This window comes from Equus caballus, chromosome 15, assembly GCF_041296265.1.
Source record: "Equus caballus isolate H_3958 breed thoroughbred chromosome 15, TB-T2T, whole genome shotgun sequence".
NCBI classification, from domain to species: domain Eukaryota; kingdom Metazoa; phylum Chordata; class Mammalia; order Perissodactyla; family Equidae; genus Equus; species Equus caballus.
The window spans coordinates 23,055,154-23,081,860 of NC_091698.1; the positions used below are offsets into that span (position 1 = coordinate 23,055,154).

The 26,707-nt window shown below is 44.4% G+C and overlaps 1 protein-coding gene across 4 annotated transcripts in view; it reads right to left on the minus strand.

Annotated features, from left to right (window-relative positions):
• Positions 1-1,848: 1,848 nt before the first annotated feature.
• IL1R2 (interleukin 1 receptor type 2) overlaps positions 1,849-26,707 on the minus strand; it is a 36,604-nt gene continuing 11,745 nt past the window's right edge. For 2 of the 4 annotated variants that reach the window (XM_023618377.2, XM_070234720.1), the window contains exons 3-10: positions 19,223-19,350; positions 18,376-18,640; positions 13,252-13,432; positions 10,045-10,219; positions 7,868-7,930; positions 5,911-6,046; positions 4,290-4,432; positions 1,849-2,045 (exon numbers count right to left, since the gene is read on the minus strand). In XM_023618377.2, coding sequence (XP_023474145.1) covers positions 1,864-2,045; positions 4,290-4,432; positions 5,911-6,046; positions 7,868-7,930; positions 10,045-10,219; positions 13,252-13,432; positions 18,376-18,640; positions 19,223-19,289 — 1,212 coding nt within the window. In that variant the 5' untranslated portion in view covers positions 19,290-19,350 and the 3' untranslated portion in view covers positions 1,849-1,863. 4 annotated transcript variants of the gene reach the window in all.

Sequence of the window (26,707 nt, forward strand, 5' to 3'; positions counted from 1 at the left end):
GGGGCGATTTTAAGCTCCCAACATGACACCACTGAACAGAGTTGGGAAGAGATGCTACACTCAGCTCTTGCAAGGAGGCGCCAGCTGGAGCCAACACCCCACTGGCTTGATACAAACCGCCGTTTTACTTCCCAGGACCAAAGCATAAGTGGAATTACAGACTGTGAGAGGGACCCTTTTGAAATGACCTCAACACCACCTTTTTTTTTTTCTAAAGATTGGCACCTGGGCTAACAACTGTTGCCAAACTTTTTTTCTTTTTTTTTTTTAAGGATTGGCACCTGGGCTAACAACTGATGCCAATCTTTTTTTTTTTTTCTCTTTTCTGCTTTATCTCCCCAAACCCCCCCCCCCACCCGGACACAGTTGTATATCTTAGTTGCAGGTCCTTCTAGTTGTGGGATGTGGGATGCTGCCTCAATGTAGCCTGACGAGCGGTGCCATGTCCGCGCCGAGGATCCGAACCCTAGGCCACCACAGCAGAGCACGTGAACTTAACCACTCAGCCACGGAGCCGGCCCCTCGACACCACCTTTTAAAACTTGATAGTGTGCAAGTGCTTTGGTATCTCAGTGTTGCTTTAATTTACATCTCTGATTATTGCTGCAACAGATCATTTGTCCATGGTCCCGTATGTGTGTTTCTTCTGCAAATTCCCTACTCATAGTCTTTCACCTATTAGGATTAGGATGCCTTACTTTAAGTTTTGAATAGCTCTCCACGTTATAGTTATTAATTCCTTGAACTTACCTGACACAATTTTCTTCACATTTTGCTTTTATTTTGTTATGCAGAAGTTGTAACATAATTAAGCCTCTCAATCTTTAGTCTGGAGATGCTTCTATTGGTAGTGAACACGGAGAATTCATCCTATTTTCCTCTATTCCAAAAATATTTATTAAATGCCCAGTGTATGGCAGGGATGATTCAAGGTAGTAGAAATACAGCCGTGACCAAAATAACATCTCTGCCCTCACGGATCTCCCGTTCCGGTGGGGAAAACAGAAACAAGCAAGTACACCATGGAAGGTTTGACACCAAGCAGAGTGAGGGACAGAGAGGAACGTAAAGAGGTGCGATTTACAAGGGGCTCTGGGAAGGTCACACCTGAACACAGACTTGACTAGGCGAAGGAGCGAGTCATGCTGATTTCCCTGTAATTTTATTTTTTTTACTTTAACTGGAATTTTTTTCCAGTATACGGTATAACAGAAGCTTTGATTATTTTTTCCCAATGTGTATGCAATTATCTCAATACTCTTCCTTTCTCTTTATTTTCAGAAGCTATGTTATGAAATTGAGTCTATTTCTCAGTTCACTAATATGTTCTAACGTGTATTTTCCTGACAATCTATTCTTTTTTAATTGCTATCTTTTGGATCATCCTTTTGAAAAAATTCCGCAATCCTTGCTCTTTCTTCTTCTTCGGCATTTCTAAATCATCCTTTCCAGTCTCAAAATGAAATTCCATCTTCCTGAAAAGGCAAATTATGTCTTAACTATCTTTGTATCTATAACACCTCCCATAGAGCATAGCTGGAATAAACTTTCAATACATTTTTGTTAAATGATGAATGAATGAATTTCAAAACTCATTTAGATGTTGTCAACTCTTATTCTGGCCTTATTCAGGCCCCTCACTCTTAAATAGGTCACACATAGCAGAGCGCTACTCACCCCACCCACACGCTCCTCATTTGCTCCTGTCAATCAGTCTCAGAATAAATTTTACATTAATACTTCAGCGCTTTACTACAAACCCACTATAAACTCAGCAGCTTTGTTAAACAACCGAGGAAAATAACAGAGTCTCTCAAAAAGGCAGAGCCACTTCCATAAGAAAGCATATCGTTTGTATTTGAATTATTTTATTTCCTTTATTTTACTTGGATAAGATTGAAAAACTTGACGCTCAATCTTTAATGCAGTCAAACCATACGCTTTTCCACGTCTGTGTTTGCACCGATTGCGCATCCATATTCCTCCCAAAACCAAGAAGACCAGCAAAAGAGGGGCCAGTACAGTCCCCCAGGGGAACGTGGCGGCTGTAGGAAGAACAGAGTGACATCAGGGGTTGAACATTCTCTCACTGCCAAAGAGGACAGGGCAGTGCAGGTTTACAGAGAAGAAAGGAAGTAGAGTTTGTTTTTCCTAAGAAACGTGCATTGATTTTGAGAGAGTTTGTCCCTTACACTAAGATCAAGGATATTTGAGAATAATATCTGTGGCCTTTGGGAAACAAGCAAGGTAGAATAAAAATCCACCAGAGAGGGGTCGTCCCCATGGCCAAGTGGTTGAAGTTTGCTGTGCTCTGCTTTGGCAGCCAGGTTCCCAAGCTCGGATCCTAGGCGCAGACCTATACCACTCAACAAGCCATGCTGTGGCAGCGACCCATGTACAAAATAAAGGAAGACTGGCAGAGATGTTAGCTCAGGGCTAATCTTCTTCATGCAGAAAAAAAAAAAGAGAGGAAAATTGGCAATGGATGTTAACTCAGAGCTAATCTTCCTCAAAAAAAAAAAAAACATCCACCAGAGAGAAACAACACGGGAGTGCAGGGCAGGTATAAGGGTCTAACCTGGCTCCACTGGCTCAGTAGTGTACATACGATATCACCTGTTTAGGTCTCAACCAGCCAACAGTGACACGGCCAGGTACAATGTGCCCTTTTCCAATGAGCATGAGTGTCATGAGGATTAAATAAAGTAAAAAAGAAAACTAAACAAACTTTGAATAAAGGAGCCTTAGGTGTCCAGATTATTGCTTAGATCCAGCTATTTTATATCCTACTCCTTGGTACCTCTGTGTTATGAAAATGTAGGAACAGACTGAATAAAGAGTTAACAAGGAAACACAAGAACATGAGTGCTATTGGACACAGTGATGATGAGGTCAGAATTCTACATTTTTAAGCTACCATTTATCATAGTCTGTCTAGGCATTCAAGAATCAACACAATCTCAGACTATTTCTCCAGATGATTCTTACACCTTAAAATTCCACAGCTTAGACACAAGTGAAGCTTTGATTTTCTGAGCAGCCATTCAGATGCACCTCTCGGTCCTGGTGAACCGGTCAGCTCTGCCCTCGGAGATCAGTCATAGCCAACGCAGCGAAGGACACGCAGGGGCAGGGCTAGTGTTATAGAAACATTTCACGGTTCCCAGCGTCAGGACGGACAAACCACAGGTTCCTTTGGGTCACTAATTTCAGCCCTGCAGTGGATTCTGCTTTCTATGGACTCCTCCATTTCCAAGCCTGTACCAACTCTCTCATGGATAGGATCTGAAATCTCAGCCTTTGCGTATGTGTTCTAGGACAATGGTTCTCAAACTTTAGTACAAAAGCAGCTGGCTAATTGCAGTCTTTGGCCTCACCCCAGGAGAATTTGACTGGGTAGATCTGGGGTGAGCCCAGGGATTTTTCAACTAGTGACTCAAGTGGGTGATGCTGCTGGGGCACAGACCACAGGTGGAGAAAAGCTGTGTCGTGTTATCATTCTCTGCCCTGAGGCTTAACCAGATCCTCAGCTTTCCAATTAAAAGTGTGTCTGCAGCTGCCTCCCCAGAAAACACGGAGAATGTTGAGTAATGTGTGTTTCTTTGATTGCTGCAGACTGCCCAGAAGGCATGATGAGATTCCAGCTGGGGATCATTCCAGCTTGCCCCTTGCTGTCCTCCTGGCTGTCAACAGATTACATTAGCTGCATCTTCCTTTCCTGCCTGGTGCTTAAGCATTGAGAAGGAATCAATCTGGTCACAATGATAACACAGGTGTTTCTTTTCTTCTTTTTTAAATGTCCTTAAATGGACACGAGGTCGAGTTGGCTATGCTCTCACACTTCACTTCCTGTTGACTGATGACTCTAACCCTAAAGCTGCCCCGAGCCCGGGGTATCTTTCAGTCCCCAGCTCCTAGAGGATGCAGTATCTCAGCCTTGCGATAAAGAATGTCTCCCCCTCCTTGAGGGGTCGTGAAAGGACAGCTAGTCCTGCTGATCCAGGGCAGAATCACATGAGGACAGGGTTTTTTAAAGTTTATCACAGAACCATTGTATCTTTTTTCCAAAAATCAGCTTGCTATATTTGAGTATAACTTCTCAAAGCCAGCCTCCTGGCTGGCAACAACAACAACAAAAGTCATAAAAAATGAGAGATTTGCTTTCAAACACTCCAGCAGCAGGAAACACAAGGGCCCTCCTAAGTAATCATCTGGAGAACTAGTAGCTTTGTCTAGCATCCACAGAACATTCAACATGTTTTCCCCTTTACTGTCTGCAAAATACATACCTTCTTTGACTGTGGTATGTAGCGTCTGAAAACTCCGTGTGTTATAGGTAACACATTTAAAATCCGTGTTCAAATCCTCTCTTATGACTGGATCAAAAATCAATGGCACTTCGATGTAGTTCTCATTATTTTCTGAGTACTCCCTGGGTTAGAAAACATTTACTTAAACATGGTGAATCAAATGCAGGCTCATCTTTACAACCTAGACACCCAAGCGTTCTTGGCCAGAAGGATCCCTTGTGCTTAGACTGATTTCGAGATTCATAAAGTTAGGAGAACTTACCGTTACAACTGTTACTTATTCGGGAGACTTTCTAAGCCTGTTCCTCAAGGTAGGAGAGACACTGAAGATGTTGGTCGCTGTAACAGGACACTTGTTACAGGAAGAACTTAGGAGCCAGCTTAGTTTGGATAATGGAAAAACTCTTAAGGCTCTTGATGGACAAAGAACCAGCAGTGGGAATAAAAAGGTCTAGTTTTGGAAAATATGACTGTATCACCAATAAGTCATTTGCATACTGAAGGGCAGGCAGTTTCCAGGAATCCAGCCCTTTGCCAACCCTCACTCTGGAATCTCGAGTGCAGAGCGGAGGCTGCAGTCAAGCCAGGAGGAACGGCTCTAGTGAGCACGACTGCCATGGGTAACGTCACCGGGATCCGAAAGGCTTCTCTATTACCCAGCTGTGTGATAAAAATATTGCTGATGTGGATCCACTAAGACCACTTTTTTTGTCTACAGGAGAAAAGCAGACTCCTTCAAGTAGATGTGCAGTGTGAGTTCGTTGACATGAGGCACGTTATTGGTGCCCAAACTTTTCTCAACGAAGACTTGCAAACAAACAATTGTGCTAACCACACGTAATTTGTATCTGTTAAATTGCATCCAGAAAGGACTTTTTGATAAGCCTTTCCAAAAAGACAAAAATTTGGCCAGCAAAAGTACAGGCTAATTCGGAGTAGTGAACTATAATTTTAAAAGTACTTTATAATTTGGATATAATGGTCTCCCTTCCTCATAAACAAATGGTTCCCATTTACAAGGTCAGATTGCTCTGCTTTGAGAGTGAGAAAACACTTTCCAGAGACGAAAGCTTCTGGGAACAGAATTCTTTCTTTCTTTTCCTATTACCCTTCCTGAGAGACTGAGGCAGCCCACGGCTCCCTGAAAATTGGAGGAGGCTCTCCGACACGGTGATAAGTGCCAGAGTCCTTTTAAAGGTTTGGGAAAATGTTTGACACTCAGGTTGCAGAGTGGGGAATGGAAATGTATTAACTCCAAAGTATTTTTCCAAAAACTGCAAAAAACCAAGAAACGAAGGTTTAATTAAGCAGCTAGAAAATGCAACGCCAATGCCAAGTTGTCAGCTGCAGCTTCTATAGTTATATAGAAAGTTAGATTCTCAAGAACGATTCATAAATCTTAGCAAAACTCAACTTTTAAAATTCTAAAAATCCAACCGTTTAGAGCCAAAAAAACTATTTCTAATGTGGAACATGTGTTGTATTGATAGGTTGGACATGACATTGTCTCTAAAAGGAAGAGTAGAGCCTACAGGGGCCTCACAACAGCTCTGCCCAGAAGACTCTTCTAAGCTGACAAAGGAGATCTCCGCCCACTTACTGGCGCTGCCCCTCCGTCACGCGACCTCCCCGGTAGGCAATGTCTATGTTGGTGTTGTTGGCCATCCACCACAGATCGGTGGTCCACTGTGTGCCGGCTCCCAGAAACACCTTACACGGGATTATCAGTCTTGACCCTGTGTACAGCAAGACACAGCACATCGAAAGTCAGAACCCAGCTGGCGAACAGGGGTCTCCCCAGCTCCTCGTGTCTGCCCGCAAATCAGGGCAGTGGCCCCTTCCCCATCTCCTCAAATACCCCTCAACAGTCGATTCTTTTCTTAGAAGGAAACTTAGTTCCCTCGAATGGTTCCATTCACACGGAGCATCAGTATTTACCAAGTGTCTCCAGTTCCTTCAACTGGTCTTCGTGGCAGATGAAAACCTGGAAGCACGTGGCTTCCCCAAGGCCACTCAGCTCCTATGGGGCATTCTGACTTCAAGGGCTGTCTGCTTCCACAGTTTATTCTAGTTACCTCAAAAAATCCAGATTAAAGTGTGGTTTCTTCCTCTCTGCCTATTGCTGGTCTCAGCTCTCAGGGTCCCCTTGGGAACGCTCCGCTCTCAGATCATGCTCATGTGGGCTTAGCCCTTTAAAAAGCCACTGTATTTTATCTGAGTGGTGCCTCCTACGGCTGTGCAACGTGACAGCACTGGGCCCCCTGCCTCAATCTATAAGTTATATTTTTTAAGTTACCAAAGGGGAGAAGGGGAAAAAATGAACAAATCCTTCTCATTTGCTTCTTCCTCCTCGCTGATATGCCTCCCTGTGTGGTGTCTTTTAATGCACCTGGCCCCACTTCCGGCTCAGAAAGCTGGTTCTTGCCCCTCCTTCACCGCCCCTATGACCTTAAAGACGTCTCAGCCAAAAGCAAGGCATTAACTCTGGCCTCCTGTGACTGCCACATGGGTCAGTGCATTCAAAGCAACAGGGTGGGAAACTCAGCCCCCATCGGCAGGGGACACCTGTCAGCACTAGCCCGTGTCCCCACCTCCCCAGGTTTCCAGGTGGTTGCTCCGAGAGCCAAGGCAGCTGCTGGGAGCTGCAACTCACATGGCAGGCAATGAACCCAGTATCTGCAAAGCCATCCTTCTTACAGCCACCCATTAAAATTTAAAATATAAGCCCAATATCAAACAGAAGAGATAGACAGATGGTAGATGATAGATAGATAGATAGGACTCTGCAGCCAGGGTTTAACAAATGAGCAGAAGACCTAAAAACTGTGAGACAAAAACAAACAAGTAGAAAAGGTAGAGGCTTCACAGACACACAGGCCTGAGTGTGGACCTCAGCCTGACCTAAGAGTGGCTTTTTGACCATCCCTGAGCCACCATGACCCCCCTGGGCAGCTTTTCCTTCTGGAAAATGGGAGAAATAAGGCCTTTCTACAGGGTCAATGTTGAGACTGAATGGCATCCCAGTAGACAATAAGGAACCGTGTGCTGGCCAAGACGGCCCGCCTCACAACAGGGTGGGAAACAGAAAACCCTGTCAATCATTTCCATCACCCCACTGACCAGCTGACCAGCAATTTTAGCAACAAGAAACCATCTCTGAGGGACCAGCAGTGGCAGGGCTGGCCTCTCTTTACAAACGGAATCTCAGAGAAACGCTGAGCATCAGCCAACTTTTGGTAAAGTGAATTATTTTAAATATACTACAGGTGCTGGCTACGTAAGAGAGTCACGCCGTTAATCCTTTAGTACAGTTAATAACTGCCACCAAAATGTTCAGAATTTACATTTGGATTTTTGTAGATAGAGTTTTCATGAAGCAAAGTATACCTGTTTTCAAACCATGCCATTTCTAACCACACTTGACAAAGGACTGCTCCCACATTTGTTATCTCAGCCCCCTGCGCTGGGGCTCCGGGTCTCCACCCAGCCCGCCTCACACCAACCGGGCGGGTGCAGTGGCAGACACACCCGTGGGCAACACAGTCGTGCAGCCTTACCCAGTGAAGCCAGTATGGTCTGGCGGGGGGAGACAATCACAGGAACAGTCTCCTCTCTTCTTTCTGAGAAAGAAATGAGAAAAAAGGGACTCAATTAGGAAAGCCTTCATTTCAAGCTAAGGCTCAAGTTCCGTTGTTTAAATAATTAACCAAGTTATCTTTTCCAGTCTGGCCAGCGATTGTGAGATTTGGCCTTTGTCTGGCAAAGGAAACAGCCTCTCCACAAATTGAGCATCTTTGGCCAATGCCTTTCCCAGAAGAGAGATTACTGGAAGAGGCCACAATTGAACACACATTCCGCTGACAGAGGTTCTTTGCTCTGTGATAAACGATTAACCATTCCCCTCCCTGGCTTCCTGGATAAATTCTTAATGGTAACGTTCCTGATGTCCACGGGACAGGTTTTACCACAAGGTCTACTTGCCCTAAAATCTCTCCCCCCACTCCACCTCTGTTTCCCCAAGTGTCTGACACAGAATACCGAAGAATCACCTCCAAACAAAGGCACACGGGCTTGGGGAGCAGCTGTGTGTAATGCTAATCCCGCAGTGAGAGAGAAACATAGTGACCCAGCATTGGCCACTGGGTCTTGTTAATTGAGATAAACTCTGGGGAGGCAGAGGTGGACCTCCCAGGAATCAGAACCCAGCTCCACAAGAGGAGGGTCTCCCAGCAGCGTGAAGAAACTGGCACCTGAACTGGAACAAAAAGGACGGCTGGGGAGTGGGTGAAGGGCGGCCGCCTCTGCAACTGCTCGCGCCATCCTCGCTTCTTCCACCCGAGAGCATTTGGAAGCCCTAACGCGAGTAAGCATTAGGCAGCATGGCGGGAGAGCCTAAGGAGCAGCGGCTTCCTGACGGTGACCAGGAGCCTGTCCCTCCCCTCACAGCCACATGGCTGTTACAGAGGCTGGCGCATGGAGCGGGCAGAAAGCAGCCTCATGGACTAAGTATGTCAGTGGTTCTCACACTTGAGGACGCATCAGAGTGGGGGCTTCCTAAACAGGCATTGCTACGCCCCCGACCCCCACCCGCGCGGCTATCAGGTCTGGGCTGGGGCCTGAGATTTGGCATGTCCAGTGAGTACCCAGGTGATGCCGCACTGCTGGCCCAGGACCACCCTGTGAGAACGCCAGGGATACAGTGTGAGCACAACACAGGATAACACGTAGGTTGGCCGCCCCCTAGTGTTCCCGTGCGGTATCACACAAACAGAATAATGACGGGTCCCTTCAAAGTCACGGGAAGTCTCGGTGATTCCCTGAGGGGGAACGGGCGGTTGATATGAATGAATTCTCTCAAGACAGTAAAAGAAAAATAATCTAGAGATTTCGGTTCATGGGAGACATGATTTTCCCTGTAGTAAAACTGAATCTCTGGATTCTCTGTGAGAAAAAAAGTCTTTTTCCCCCATAGACCAATTATTTAACTTTAGTAGACTTCCAAAGCTCTCTGAATTGCCCTTAAAAGACTCCAATTGTGTATTCAGTATATAAAGTGAAGAAAAATGGCATGCTCTCCAGGACAGAGTCGAGACTTAAATGCTTTTAAGCCCTTGGACCAAGCGAGGACCATGCCCTCGTCCAGCACGGAGGAGGTGCGGAGGAAGAGCTGAGCAAATTTTAAATGCTAATCGATTCTGTTCACTACATTGTTCAGGTAGAAATCATTTAAAGCAAAGAGAGCGCACACTATTTGAAAGCCTGGATTCAAAGGCAAGTAGACATGCCTTGGGGGAGACGAAAAAAGGGCAATTTTTACTGAATATGCCTTCTAACTGAAGAGTCCAAGAAAATCCTGGTATCCTAGAATTACACATAAAGTTACGGCAACTATGTTCTGACGGCTGGCCCTGGAGCTGCAGACCTCCCAAAGGGGGCTTTCCAAGAGAACCTACCAGAGGACCATTGCCTGGCCCCCTCTAGTGGTGTGTTGTGGCCTCAGACTTGGAACCCTATCGACACCCAGGGATCCAGCTTTCCTCATGGTAGGTTAACAGCCCGCTTTCTACTTCTCAAAGTGTCACAGTCTTCTTAGCCTGATGCTTTAAGACAGTTGACGTATCTGTCTTCCTTTCATACCAAAGACACTCAAGGAATTCTATGCGAACTCTAATTTGCTCTTTGCGTGCTTGTTAGTGACCCAAGGTGAAGGGGTACCTTGACGGCAAGTACTTACTCTGGACACGGAGTTCGATATTTCTAGTGATGTTGACTCGTGTGCCATTGTGGATCAAGGTCATGACACAGCTGTAATAGCCCGCATCCTCCATAGACACATTTTGTACGAGTAAACGAGGGGGTCCTGCCACACTTAGAAACTTCTCGTTGTCTTGATCCAAAAGGACAGAATCCTTAGGGAAAATGTTTTTCAAAGTTACACTGTATACTAATTTATATCTCAAAAGCTATGAACAGCATCAGTATTGTCAGTCAACGTTGAATTTGCAACCCAAGAATTGCCCTGGAATTTACTTTTACTTTGCAAATGTTGGACTGTGGATATAATTTTAACTGTATTTTTAGGAGAGGCAGTTTGTTAACATATGAAACAAATAAAATTGCTGGATTTGTTGAACAACGATGTTTAAAGCACATTTGTTTAAGCACAGTGGGAAAAAAAGAAACTCTCCTTTGACAAAGTAGGCCGTTTAAAATACAAGCACACTTATGGCCTAATAGCTGCCTACAGGCCTTAGGAAATACCCGGGGCGGGGGGGGGGGGGCTGTTATGCAGTCATGGTGACTCGGAAAACAATGTTCAGAAGAGATGATGTTGCAGTAACTACTTTAAAATTCATTTCAATTTTATGAGCCGGTAGAGATGGAGAAAAATTTGCAAGAGAAAACTAAATGTGAGAAATGAGGCCACACTTTTTCATATAGACAAAGGTACTGTGGGTTCTGCTTAATAGACTCTCAAGAGCAAAGCCTCCAATAATACAGAAACAGTGAACGGGATTTAAGAAAACATCCGAACGAGCACAAAATGTTCTCAGGAACATCACTGTCAAAACCATGATGATCGAAAGCTTGCTATAGTCAAATAGAACCCTGAGTCATTTCAGAATCTTACCCTGAATGGGAACGCAGACGTAACTGGAATGGTTTGTCAGCCACATGGCTCATAAAGTATTACCGCACAATATATATAATTGAGAGTTTTATTGTTCCTAACATGAGTGGTCAAATATGAAAAATGCCACAGGGGACCCATCACCACAGTTGGTCCAAGGCCCGTGAGCCACCAGGGATCCCCTGCAGGGCACTGGTGCCCAGGGCCTGGGGTGCTGAGTTAGGGTTTTGGCGTCACCATCTACCAACTGTGTGACCTTGGGCAAATTCCTTACGTTTCTGTAGCTCTGGTTCTTAATCTGTAAAATGGAGCTATTAACAGTCCCTACATCATTGGGGTACAAGTCAGGGGGTTTACAACAGACTTTTACACAGTACAAGCAATGACTAGCTCAGCAATGCTTCGCATTATTATGAAGGGAACACATATTATTAAGCCCCACCATGATCTCTCTGTCCATCCTTACTTATCAAGCACCTTCTGTAGGTCAAGCCCCACACTAGGTGCTTCATACACCGTGCTCCATCTAATCTTCCAGACAGTCCCGGGCAGGAGGAGAGACTAATGACATTTTGCAGAGGAAACAGGTTTGAGAGGCGAAATAATGTGGCCAAGGCAGCACAAAGGTAAACAAAGGAGCAGGGTCTCAAACCCAGTGCTCTTTCCTCTACCGGTGAGACCTCGCGCCTGTCCTTTTCACGTTCTTCCTGAACCAAGAGAGAATTCGCCCCCTAGTGGGGCTGGCTCATTCACAGGAGCTGGCGTTTTTCCTCTACTTTTGGGAAATCATTTAAGTTTCCAGTATTAAATTGATATCTTATATATGTTGAAGTCATAATACCAGTCAACTGGTTAACCTATTCTTTTTTTTCTGAAAAGGCACATTTTAATAATTATGACAAAGTTACAGATAATGTTGATTGAGATTATATTGGAAAATTTATATAGATTAAGGAATGACACATTATTTCCTAAGTTAAAGGAAGTTCTTCGCTTTTTTTTTTACACAGTAGAAATATCTTTACTACTTTGGTGATTAGCAAAGTCATTCAACGTTGTAAAAAGAATTATGTAATACTGACTTATGAAAAGTAGAAACTGACGGTCCTTTCTTATTCCCAAAACGTGTTTTATCATTTCAGTGTATATTCCTCCATATTTTTAAATACAGGTAACAATATTTTTACATAAATGGGAAATACAGCATATACCATCTAACGCCTTTTAAAAACTATAACAAAATTGTATATATCTTTCCATGTTGATACATATAAAACTATCTCATTTTTGTAAATAGTTATGTGATATTCCACTATTCCCAGTGAGAAACTTAAGTTTAACCAATTCCTAATGGTGAACATTGCCTTGTTTCTAATATCTTCTTATAAACAATGCTGCAGTAAACATGTTGCAATGTAGTGTTTTATATATATATATATATCCGTTTCATTATTTCCATATAAGTTTTTTAAATGAACCTAATTCTTGATTAAAGGGTTAATTTCTATCAATGATTAAACAAATAACTGTACTTTTCAGTATAATCTATGGCCTGTATCAGGGGTCGGCACACTTTTTCTGTAAAGGGCCAGATAGTAAATACTTTAGGCCTATGGTCTGCGTGGCCTCTGTCCAACTAGTCAACTCTGTCACTGCAGTGTGAAAGTGTGGAAACAAGTGAGCGCAGCGGTGTTACAGTAAAATCTTATCTATGGACACCAAAATTTGAATTTTGTATCATTTTCACATGTCACAAAATATCATTCTTCCTTCCATTTTTTTTAACCATTTAAAAAACTGAAAACTATCCTAAGCTTGCGAGCCATACAGAAGCAGGTGGCAGCCTGGTGTGGGCCCGGGCTGCAGTTTGCCCACGCCTGGTCTACACAGGTGATCTGATCATGGTGTTTATTCCACCAGGCAAGAGAACAAATTGAGTTTACATTTATTCCTTTAACCCAAAGGAGCTTTTAAAAAACTCCATCAATATGTGTATAAAGTTCTTAAATAAACTAGCAGTTTTTTCTAAATTTTTATAGACAGATGACAGAGTAAAAAGCTATTTTCTCCAGCTGTTATTTACTCTGGATTCATTTTGTATTCTGTCTTCTCAGATCACTATTCTAAGGACCCTCATCCAAGCCACACAGGGATCAATGGAACGTAGTAATCATGACCCTTTTATAATTAACTGATTTTAAAAACCCAGAAATATAAAAGCAAATGTTTTGTCTTCTGAATGGGTATTTTATGTCTTTCCTATGGGTAGTAAAAAAGATTTTTATTAACTGGCAACTTTTAAAGATGTACCTTGTACCATTGAACCTCCACGTCAGTTTTGTTCCGGGTGAATTCACTCAGCTCAGGGCAAACTAGTAAGCCAGAGGTTGACAAGGTTAGGATCTGCGGGTATGAGATGTAAGTCAGGGCAGCTTCTGTCTTCTCAAAAACCCTGAGCTCAGTGGACATTTCATAGCAGTACGAGGCGTTTCTGATTTAAAAGGGGAAAAATGACAATAAATGGCAAGGTTAAATAAAAGCAAAACTAAATGAAATGAGTAATTTCCCCAGTCCCACTAAATCCTGCATCCTGCATTTTCTTGATTCGTATTGCAATAGTTATGTCCCAGATCCTTTTGAATCCTTGGGGGATGAAAAAGTGCCGCATCAGAATTACTGTATAGAAATGGTGATGTAGTCCACGTTTTTCCCAAAGGACCCCCCACAAGCTTGATTTCAACGCCGTCCAGGGCCACTCAGAAGTCCCCAAGTACTCTTCGAAGGGGCCTAAACCCTTCCAGGTTCTGGGGGTCCTTGAGCACGGCCCCAGCATGCTCCAACTCCCTGGTCCAGGGAACCATATCCAAATGGAGAGGGTGCTTCCTAAGAGCCGCTGTTTCCGTATAAAGAAAATTTCCTTTACTTCTTTTGGGAATCGTTTACTGAAGTCAAATTTCAAAAACTGCTGAGAGCTTTGTGTAAGAGCTATAAAACATTTTTGCAAAACTGCATAAAGGAAATTAATAAGTTTGTTTATTTGATTTTTTACATTTTTTTCTGGTTGGCCTAACTATAATCACACTATCATAATTCTAGCAAGACCCTAGAACTGGGAAAAGAACAGAGGCAAAACACTGATAGAAATATGGAGGAAATAGAGGGAAGGACAGAGGATATTAATTAAAACTATTTTTTAAGTATAAAAACATAAAAATATAATTATTTCAGCTAAGTTCCTGGCTACCTAAGAAAGACGGGACATCTGCAGAGACAATGAGAATGTGTGTTGTATAAGAGGGGGACAGGAATGAACAGGAACTTGCACAGCAAAATGTAAAACAATTTATATCCAAAGAAGGAAGAAAATGTGAAAAATATATGTGAAAGAAATAAGTCATAAAAGCTTATTACCTGAAAGTAAAAAGAATTAATTCAAATAGATAAGGCCAATATCTATATCATATGTCATATCTTGCTGTAAAAAGGAAAAAGATATACAAACATTTCATGCACAAAGAAATGCAGAAAGTTAACTGTCACCTTGAAAAAGGCATAATCTTACTGCAAGTCATAGAAATGCAAATGAGGACAAGTCTAAAGGACAGTGCATGACCGGAAGTGTCGTCCCACAGCTAGCTCGCAGGGAGGAGGTGCGTGCCCGGCCCGTGCTGCATGCTCTACACACATTATTTCATTTATTCTCCAACCTTATGAGGTAGGAATTATTATTATATCATTTTTGAATAAGGAAAATTAGGTATACAGAAATAAATTTCCTAAGGCTGTGTAGCTACTAAGAGGTCAAATCAAGATTGGAAGCCCAGTAGGGTTGTGGGAAAACCCGTAAATTAGAGCAATAGCCCCAGAAAGCAAGCGCACTTGGTGTATTGAGAGTTACAAACCTATTCACGTTATTGATCTGGTAATTCCCCTTGGGCAAGATACGCCACAAAAATAACTCAAAAGAAATATAGGCGGGAATACTTTGATCACCAAGCATATTTCCCATGTAGTGGGACATCCCCACAACAAAGAGGTGTCGTCATTAGCGCTGTTCACCAAATGTGTCCAATTCCCCCATCCTGAGCGCACAGAGGGATCACACGTCCTGGCCCCACTGTGGGTGGGTGCAGCTATAGGACTCTTTCTGGTCAATGTATGTATGTTACTTCTACACCACAATTTTAACAGCCAGGAGAGACACTCCCGGACCTGTTTCCTTTTGGTACAGCGACTAACAACATTTGCAATAACAATTGTTCCTTCAGCGTGGGTCCCTGAGCGTCTGCCGACCCATCACAGGCTTGTGGCCTGTGTGATAAATGTGCCTTTGTTGTTTTAAGTCACTGAGATTTGGGGGCTTTTGGTTCAGCAGCATCACCTCGTCCCCCTGATTGACAGAAAGGCCATGTGGATTCTAGGTCACAAAATTATGAAAATCACAGGAACGGGGCAGTTGCGTGCCCTATGACTATATGCCAGAGGGGATTATGGCAACTGCTGGGGATGCTCACTCCATTAGCACCCAGTCTTAGAGCCAGAAGAGAGTCGTAGAGACGAGCCAAGTAAACTTTCCCACATGCTAAGAAAGCTCAGCCCACACTGGGATTTCCACTGCCCCCACACTCTCAGAGCTCTTTTGTTCTACGAGACCAGAAAGTAAAATAAGGGTATTAGGTACAATCTTCTTAACTGAGTATGAAAAAAACTTTAAGACAAACATGACTCAGCTCACATCTCTCTGATTTTTCATATGATCACTTCAGTAGTCGATAAGTATCGTCTTTTGGGAGAGAAAGAGAAATTCCATGTGTATATTGACTGTCTACTATGGTGCTCCTCACACCAGATGCTTCTCATGCTGTGACTTCACAGAACCTCCCAACAAACCTCTTCATAGAAGAGAAAACTGAGGCCCATAAATATAAAAGTTGAGGAATAAGACCAAGGTCCTCCCAGACGGACAAGGAGAGTGTGGAGATTCACATCCATATCATTCTGACTCGAAATTCCATTCTTTTTCTCCCACACTATTAAGTTTTTCTAGCAGTGCTCCTAAGAAAAGAACAAAATTTTTTATACTAAAAAGGAAAGACAACTATGCATTTATGGTCATTGTGAAATCAGACATCCACATTTCCCTGATATGGAAATGAGCAATTGGTTGCCTGCTTCCTAGGCAGGTCCACTGACAGCACTGAACACACACACGTGCCATCCAGGACTGGGGCCGATGCTGTCTGAAACTCTCCCCTTCACCACTAATTCCTTTGGGCTAAGAATGTCGCTTTCTTTGGTTCTCTTTCTAAACGTAAATGTTCATGGGTACGGTTTCTCCTCAAATCAGAGGAGCTTATGAAACGCGGAGAGCCTGTGAAGTGGGCTGGCAGAAGGAGGGAGGAGAGCCTCGGAGAAAGATGGAGGCAGCCGCTGAAGAGAGAAGGCCCGGAACGCTGTTTCACAGTAAGGCCTATAGTCTGCCCTAATCCTTTCAGAAGAACTAAGCCAGGAAATGTTTAAGATCCCCGACACTAGGCACACAGCTTTCTCCTTCAAGAAACAGCAAGACATGCCAAGACCATTCCATGGGGAAAGGAGAGTCTTTCCAACAAAAGGTGTTAGGAAAACTGGATAGTCACATGCAAAAGAGTGAAGTTGGACTACGACCTTACCCCATACACAAAACTTAACTTAAAATGGATCAAAGATCTAAACATGAGTGAAAAGTATAAAAATCCTTAGAAGTAAACACTGGGAAAAAGCCTCATGACATTAGATATGGCAATGATTTCTCAGATGTGACATCGAAAGCAACCAAAGAAAAAATAAACTGAACTTCATCAAAATTAAAAACTTTTGTGCATCAAAGGACATTATCAACAGAGTAAAAAGGCAACCCATGGAGCAGGAGACAATATTTTCAAATCATATATCTGGCAAGGAATTGATACCCAAAATATATAAAGAATTCCTACAACTCAAAAACAGACAAGTGACTCAATTAAAAATGGGCAAAAAACTTGAATAGACATTTCTCCAAAGAAAGTACACAAATGGCCAATAAAGAACATGGAAAGATGCTCGACATAATTCGTCATTAGGGAAATGCAAATCAAAACCACAACCATATACCACTTCCCACCCACTAGGATGGTTATTACCCACACCCCCACCACCACCAAAAAAACCCAGAAAATAATAAATGTTGGTGAGGATGTGGAGAAATTAGAATGCTTATACTTTGCTGGTGGGAATGTAAAATGGTGCAGCCATTGGGGAAAACAGTATGATGTTTCCTCAAACAATTACCATATGGTCCACCAATTCCACTTCTGGGTATATACTCAAAAGAATTGAAAATAGGGACTTGAACAGATTTTTGTACACCAGTGTTTATAGCAGCATTATTCACAATAGCCAAAAAGCAGAAGCAAGATAAGTGTCCACTGATAGATAGAAGAATAACTAAAATGTGGTATATACATACAATAGAATATTATTTGGCTATGAAAAGGAAGGAAATTCTGACACATGCTCCAACATGGATGAACCATGATGACCTTATGCCAAGCGAAATAAACCAGCCACAAAAGGACAAATACTATATAATCCCACTTACGTGAGTTCATAGAGACAGAAAGTAGAATTGGGGTTGCCAGGAGCTTGGAGGTGGGGAAAATGAGGAGTTGTTCAAAGGGTACAGAGTTTCAGTTTGGGAAGATGAAGAGTTCTGGAGCTGGATATTGGTGATAGTTGTACAACAATGTGAATGTACTTAACACAACTAAATTGTACACTTAAAAGGGGTTAAAATGGTAAATTTTATGTTATGCATAAAGAAAAAAAAGCAACAAGACAAAGAGACCAGATCCCATATTGAGAGCTGTGGGGTCTGGTGTCAGCTCCACATCCACCACCTGGGAGACCATTAGAAGTGAACATGGTTCCCTCACATGTACAATAATCGGTTGGATTAACTTATTCCTAAAGTCTCATCCAGGTCTGAATTCTATTCCATGTTCTCTATCTATTTCTGTGTCCATGTGGATCTAGCAGTGAACAAAACAGTGACCACGTCCCTGTCCTCCTACTGGGGAGGGAAACAGTAAATACACAAACACGTGTGTGTGTCAGATGAAGGAAAACAATGGCAGGTGGGAGAGTCACGGGAGTGCCACTTTAGGTCAGGTGGGGAGCGCAGTCCTCTCCAATGGGGTGGCGCTTGAGCAGAGACTTGAATGAAGGGAGGGAGTGAGCCATGAGGACATCTGGGGAAGGTTCTCCCATCGGAAGTATTTCAGGAACAGTGAGGAGGACATAAGGTGGAGTCCCCCCTGTACACTGGATTTTGAAATCCAGATCATCACTGAAGCACCATGCAAGAATCCATTCTGCAAGGAGCCCCCTCCCCACCGTGGCCCCAGAGGGGCTCACCTGACAGTGCAGATGTAGGTGCCAGAGTCCCCCTGCAAGGCCGGCAAAATCCAGAGAGCATTGTCCTGGACCCACATTCGCGTCTCTTCTTCCTCTGGAACCATCCTAGTAGAATCGTTTTTACGCCACGTCACGTTGACATGTGAGCTGGCAGAGTCCAACCACCTATACCATGCCTGGGGGCACCTCAGGACCACAGGCTCCCCTTCCACCATGAGGTCGGTTTTGAAATGCTTGCCAAGAAATTGGCAGTTTCCTGCAGTCACTGAAGGACAGAGAGACCACAGTCAGGCTTTGGGTCCCCAACTTCCCTTTGACGGGCACATCTGAAGAAGCCACGTGCCCTAACAAAGTGGCCTGTACCCTGGGTGCCCCTTCACCTCCTGTTGCAATTTCAGAACTCCAAATAACAGAGTTTAGGACTGCTATCAGTTTCATTGATATTTTATGGGAAATTCAAATCAGGTTCACATGGTGATGAAAAAAATGATTAAAAAGTTTGGCAATATTTTTCACTTGTTGACTCCTATCATTAAAAGTAGATCTTGGCTGAATTCAGATACAAAAAGAGCCTAGCTCTGACAGGACGTACGGTTACAATCCAAAGGCTCCTTTCATCAAGGGCGAGCGCACCACTTCCTTGGTTCACTTCTTTGGCAGGAATGACCAATGTCCAGAGCAAGCACCGTGCAACAGGGAAGACGGGCAAGAGGGAGCATTTGTCACTTATCAAGCGTGAATGCTCACACCTTGCTTTTTGATGACAACAAAACCTCCCCAGATAAACAACTACTTTCCCAGAGAAGCTGCAGGCAAGACTTCTCCGGCTGAAAGATTCACTTCTTACCTGTGCGCTCCTCAGGCTGAATGGTGAAGGCGGGAACACCCAATATCAACATGTACAAAATGGGCATTGTTCTCGACAACTTCTGGAGGATGCAGAAAGTGGAGATCTCAGGGCCAGCACCCTGTAGCCTAGAGGAGGAGAGAGAGGGGTCACCAGGAGCCACAGACACCCAAAGAGAGAACACCACGAAGATGATCCCAGGGGCAGCTTCTGGAGGCTTCACCTGATGATGGAAACCTTTTTGCCTAGATTTTTCAACACGAAAACTCAAAATTTTTAGATTTGTCCCTCCACAGCTACATTCACCGAACAGGACTAACATCCGCTCCCTGGAGCACTTGCAAACTGTCTTAGAATAGGGGCTCGACGTCCTAAGTGTCTCTCTCCTGAAGTGTGCCTCAGTGCTCCCTCACCTCGGCCTGAGATGCGCTGTCCTCAGCTCACCCTACTCTCCTCTCCTCCTTCAGGTCTTTGCTCAAACGCCACTCTTGGTGAGGTCTTCTCTGACCTTCCTGGGTAAAATTGCACCACCCTTCCACCCCAGTACTCTATATTTTCCTTCCCTGCTCTCTCACTGTCTACGGCACTCATCATTGACCGTGTCTCCTCTCTCTAGCATGTAACCCCATGTGTGCAAGGATCCTACTTCATCTCATTCACAGGTATATCCCAACTCCTATTTGTCGAATGAGTGAATGAATCATTAGACATCAAAAGGTCCTCATATTTTACTTGTCAAAGAACTTTTCTATAGTCCTTATGGATTAACTCTTATTTTACATACAATTCTGACATATGCTGAGGGATTCTATATACTGCTAACTCTCTGATCTAGAGCATCCCAGGAGAAACTTAAACAAGTTCATGAAGCATTTCTCCCCACAAACCTCCCCAAGACTGGAGTCTCAGATGCCTCTGTATCTCCCTGTATTCCCTCTCATACTCAATCGCAATCGCCTATTGTATCGGCTGACCAAAGCCACAAGAATGCCGCTCAACAAACCACCCCAAAACTGAATAGTGTAGAGTTTCTCGCTCACAAGTCTGTGGGTCAGAGGTGGTTGGCTGATCTAGGTTAGGCTGGGTTAGGCTTGGCTCCAAGCTTCAGGTGGGATCCAAGTCAGCTCCATGTGTCTCTCATCCTCTTTGGAACAGTGGCTTCCCAGGAGATGATCTTCTCATGTGATGGCAAAAACGCAAACAATGTGGGCAAAAACACTCGAGGCCTTGCTCAGAACTAGCTCACTCTTGTCTGCCCACATTCCATTGGCCAAAGCAAGTCACATGGCCAAACCTGCCATCAGTAGGGTGGGGAAATACCCCTACCTCTAGTGGGAGGAGCTGCAAAGTTACACCAGGAGGAGAAAGAAATGGGAGCAATCATGCCATCTACCACACCTGTTTCTTGTCTGGCTCCCCATGGGTGGGGACAGCCTTGAGGACAGAGGCCCGGTCTTATTCACAGCCCTCATGGCCTACATGGTGCCCAGTCCCAGAAAGTACCAGGAATATTTATGATTGAAAGTCTACCAGAGAGTTGGAGGCGATGAGTGAATCCAAAAAAAAACCCATATCATCATCCGTCCCCCATTTCCATGAAGGAGTTTGACTTGTTCCCTGTTCCTGGAACAGATCTCATTCTGAATGGCTCACAGTAAATCCAGAGGGCTCTTAACTGGCCAGGGCAGGGTTGGCAAACTGAAGAAGTGACCCTTGCACTCCAGAACCCCTCCCTCATCAGTCAGGAACCATCAGAAGGCATGGGCTCAGAGCTGCAGTCTGAACTCCTCCTCGAGTGATGAGGAGCCAGGGGTGCGGAGTGAAGGACCTGAGATTTTCGCCTTAGCTGGTGTCTCCCCTAAGCTCTTCCTGCTTCTACATGGTCCTATCCTTCCCGTGTTTCTGAAACACAAATATTTTCTGTAACTTCACCTCTAACCTCAGGTTACCTCAGGGTCACCAGGCTACTTGGTTAGCATAAAGGACACAGCAACATTGACCAACTTGCTTTGTCCTCTTTGGACACGCATTAGCTTATCACATCCCCAACTGTACTAGTCCCACCCAGACTCACTAGTTCTCTAGTAAGGATATGAAAGAGGTAGGAGTTAAATACACCAAGGATAACCAACAGCACATATCCAAATAAGTGGATGAAGTCAAAGATGTTGGCACAGAAACTAGTGTAATAGTGACAGCTACTATGCTAAATACTGAGCACTGGTTCTTTCATTTACCCCCACGATGTGAATATCATGCCAATTTTACAGATGATATAATAGAAGAGATTAAAGAGGTTAAGTAACTTGGCCAATATCTTATTGCTAGTAAGAAAGGGTTGAAGTTTAAACTCAGGACTAGTGATTCCAAAGCCCTTACTCTTCAAAAGTATAGTTTCTGAGACAGATGCTCCTAGTTTCCTCCTTCAATATCTGTCCTCCCTGTTTCCCCAATGATAGGACCCCTGACTCTTAATAAGGCATATCACCACCCCACATCAAGGCTACATTTCCCATCCTCCCGTGCAACTAGGAGTGTCCACATGACAAAATTTGAGCCAATGAAATGTAAGTGGAAATGTGTGATCCTCCTGGGGAGTCTACTTAAAAGTCTCCTCAAGGGGCCAGCTCCGTGGCCGAGTGGTTAAGTTCGCACGCTCCGCTGCGGCAGCTCAGGGTTCGGATCCTGGGCGCGGACATGGCACTGCTCGTCAGGCCACGTTGAGGTGACGTCCCACATCCCACAACTAGAAGGACCTGCAACTAAGTTATACAACTGTGTACGGGGCGGCGGGGTGGGGGAGGGAGGCGGTTGGGGAGATAAAGCAGAAAAAAAAAAAGATTGGCAACAGTTGTTAGCCCAGGTGCCAATCCTTAAAAAAAAAAGGAAGATTGGCAACAGTTGTTAGCCCAGGTGCCACTCTTTAAAAAAAAAGTCTCCTCAAAAGACTTAAAAGTCTCCACTAGTCTTCCTTCCAGCTGGCTCAGTATGGATATGGTGGTGGGGTTACGGCCACCATCTTGGGTCACAAGGTGCACACCACTTGTTGAAAGTAGTGGGGCAGCAAGAAAGGAGCATGAGTCCTCAGTGGCTTTGTGGAGCTGCACCCCCCTCCCCAAACTATCTTTTTTTTATATGTTCAGGCTTCCTGTCATGCACAGCCGAACCTAATCCTAATGCATGAACTTTCCAGAGTTTATGAAGAGGACCACAGGGGAATGAGCATGGCATTTCTAGCCAAAAGCAGGAGGAGCCATGCAGCCTCCCCCAGGATGAGAGCAACCCCCGGCTCACGGGCAGGCTTAGCCTCAGATTAGGGGAAGGTTTGTAACGATGTTCAAGATGACTTTTGCGCCAGAAAGTCAGGCTGTGCCGGCTCAGGGGCAGTTGCTGGCTGAAGCCTCACAGAGCCACAGAGCTGAGGAGACCTAGAGAAATCCAGTCCCATCACTTTCTTCCTCAGGTGAAGAGAGTGAGCAGGACATTAACCCTCTTCTCAAAACTGCACGTCGGGTCAGGGTGAGAAGCGGAGATGTTTCAACAAGGACTCTGTTCCAGTGGAACAAAATCCTACATGTTGTCCTCAAGCACCGGCCACTCCCCACCTCTATCCCCACCCTGCCCAGCCCCTCGGCCATAGGAATTGTCCTGGTTTCTCTCCATGGACTTGTGTAAGACAGCTGCTTCACTGCAACCTCTCCAGGAAGTGGCTTCTGACAATTAAACCACAAACACACAGTAGTGATCATTTTCAGTAATCAAAACCTCAGAAAAAGGCTGGACCCAAATTTGCCTGAGTGTGGAAAATAGTGAGTCCTTGGCAAGCCCAGAGGAAAGAGAATTCGTTTTGCAGAGGTTTGCAGCAAAACACTACTCTCCTGCCCTACTTCCTTTAAATGTGTCTTTAAATTACAGACAATTGGACGTTTCTGCTTGAACCTGAGTTGACCTTCTTACTGGAAGAAAGAAATGTTAAAGTCAGCTCCTTCCAAGTGTTTCAGCTACAATTCTATCCTCCCCCCCCCCCCCCAAATAACCGTGTGTCACCACACTCAATGTAAGAAAACAGAGGAATAGGGTGAAAAACAGGGCCAGGCATACAAAAATTACAAAAAGTGTGTGAAGAATTGAAGGAAGGAGAAAGAATGCAGGAGGTGGAAAGAATGAATATGATGAAAAGCAGAGCCAGGCATACAAAATGGCAAAAAAAAGAATTGAAGGAAGGAGAAAGAATGCAGGAAGGTGGAGCAGCAGGTGGGACAGGCTGTGGGCAGCATCCTCGGGCAGCGCTCACTGGGGCCAGAGAGCCGCCCACCTGCCCTTGATCCCAGGCATCACCTCCTGCTCACGGATGGTGCGTGTAGCTTCAGAGAATGCAGGGGTTTACTCCAGTTTATTCCAACAGACTAAATAGTTGGAAGAATAGTATAACACCAGCATGCATTTCACCTAAACTCACCAATTACTAACATTTTGCTTTATTCTCACTCTCTGTCTCTCTGTCTCTGTCTCTCTCTCTTTCTCTCTACACACACACACATATTTACACATACATTTTCCCCTGAAAACATTAAAGTTGCATTTATCAGCCAACTTCACCCCTAAATACTTCAGCATGCACATAGGAAGACATTTTTTTCACAGACTGAGAAGAAATAAGTAAGTAAATGATAGCTGCAGAGATCAATGTTCAGGCATTTCAAAGTAGTGGAAATTTTATTCTATAGCATATTTGAATATATCTCTTAATTTCCCCGGAAGATTAATCTTTTCTTTATTTCTATCCTCACCTTGTTCCCAAAAGCTTTTAGGCAGGTGTTCATCACTGAGTCAGGCGGTACAGTCATGCATAAACAAAAACAAGGTGACAGATGTTGAATATTAATGAAGACACATAGCTATCAGGCCTGACTCATATCACTTAGTCACCCCCAGGTTGTACAATAAATTCCTAAATACCCTAACATGTTGTTTCAGGCATGTAACATAAAACCTTCTGAACCCCACGGGAAAGCAAATATTTACATCATAATTAAGCTTGGAAATTTTTTAAAATTCAGAGCTGAAGCAAAATTAAAAGCATTTTGAACTAAGTCTCTGGAAAGCAGAGAAGGGTAAGAGTTTGGGGGATGGGGGATCCTCCAGGTTCAGACACAGGGAAATATTTGACAGGCTTCTCTTGAGAAATGTACTGGCTCAAAGCAGAACCCTTGGTGGGCTGTCCACAAGTTATTTTTATTCTATAGAAAAAAGAGAAATGAGGGTTTTTTTCCCCCCAGAATTAAGAAAATTGAGAGCAGCACGTGGGACTGTCTCTGGTCTGCATGGCCATGTCGGAATGACAGCACCTCCATGTCCTTGCCCCTGGTGGGATCTGGGACACAACCTGTGGCCCGGGAAGACCCACCTTTGGCAGAACTGGGCGTTGGGCCACGTCAGGCTGAAACTCAAAGGGGAAAACCTGGAGAGTCGAAGACTTAGCGCCACCCAGGGCTACGCGTTCGCTTTACATTTTACTTTCCGCCAACAAGTATCCCTTCTCTCTAAAACCACCCTTTCCCTGTCAAGCCTTTTGACCTTGACCAACTTCTACCCCAAGAACCATTGACTAAGAGATTCAGTAAATCAACTCAACTCATCAAATCTTCGTTCAAATCTACATTTTGCATCCCTTCTAAGCCCGAGTCTTTGAGAGCCCACAGTGGGCTGGATCATCAACCAAAGACACTTCCTTCATCTTCCCCCTGCACCAGGCCCTCCCACAGGCTAACCCCCAGCAAGAGCCCTCCTCTGGCCCAGAGTCCCCATCGTCCTCCAAAATGACTGACGTGGAAGCTCTATCCATGAGGCCCTCAGAACCCACAGTACAAATCCACCGAGCTTCGAAATTCTCCCAGTCTGATGTTTGTGTCAGAGGAATTTGCTTCTCTGAACAACTCCAGAGGGCGAAACTTGTGGGCCTGGTATTGTACGTCATCCCCATTATAAACATGAAGCAATAGAAATAGACTCAGATACATTAAGTAAATTCCCAAGGCCACAGAGCTAATGAGATGAGTCAACACAATCCTCAGTCTTGATACTCATTCTCTGCTCTGTAGAAGCATCAGAACCTGGAGCTGGAGGGGGCTCCAAAAGCCCACCCAAATGGTCTTCCCAAATCCAGCATCCTCCATAGAGCGCCAAGCTAACCCCTCATAAGATGGATGTTTCCAGTCTTGGGAAGTACTCATGATCAGAAAATTCTCTGTCTTTTCAGAAGGCAAATTTGCCTCCCTCTAAGCTCCACTTCTTCCCTAGCGTCTGATCCCACCCTAAGGAAGAAGTCTATCTGCATCTTCCAGTAGTCCTGAGACTTAGGGAGCCCATGCAGGGGAGCACTGTGGACAGCAGGGGACATTAGAGTCTCGCAGAGCAAGTGTGAATGTGCCAGCTGGGTGGTTCAGAGCCAGGCGGGAGGTTATATTGCCTTTGTGGGGTTCAGTCTGCTAATCTGTAAAATGGCTGTAGCCGGGCATGCATCATGTAGGGTTAGATGGCATGTGGTATGTAAAGAGGTCAGCACAGAGCTGGCAAAGAGAAAGCACTAGACAAGTGGTCGCTCTCATCAGCATTTTACAGAAGCAGACCCCAATACTCAGGGAGGTGAGTAACTTGCTCAAGAACACACAGCTGACAGACCTGAGTGAGAAGTCAGAGCTTCCACTGTGAGCATTCTGACTAATTCCTGCCAACAGCCCATCATACAGCCCAAGAACTTTCTGATATCAGAGTCGATAACTTAGCTAACACTGGCACTATGCTAGAACGGTGTGCAACTTTACCTAAGGGAATCAATAGCCTATCTGCATATCTATATTATAGGAGTATCTTCAACAGGTGAACACACAATCATAAACACACACACACATATTCAAGGCCTACCGCGGAATTGTAATGCTATCATTCAGACTGACATCGCAGCGGTAGAGTCTGTAAGCACACAGAACAGGAGATCGAGGCTAGATTCCCGTCTGTACTCTATTAACCAGCCATGGGATCTGGGGCAAGCCACTAAGCCATTGACCCAATCTGGGTCACGGTTTCTTCACCTCTAAGATACAAGGGTGGGCTACTGAGAGCTCTGCTGTACCTCCCAGGTGTCAAACCTCAGGGCTCTAAGTTTGTCTGGATTTGAGCTTAGGCTTCAGTCCTGTGCATAGCTGCAGTTTCTAAAGTACCAGGTCGGGGTCTTAGTCGGATAACCACCCACAGCCAGCAAACGCAGAGCCAGGACCCACGACTGCTGAGTTCTCCCGGGTGTTGGAGTTCCAGCTCTGTTGGGCTACTCTGTGGTAATGTTAATTAGAAACTGGACGCTCTTGGTGGCATGGGACAGGAGGTACTTATGAGCAGATGCACAGTCTTTAAACTGAATGTTTCTTTCAACCTCTTGCAATCTGAGTGTAGTAGACATCTCAGATATTTGAATTATCAGTCATCCAG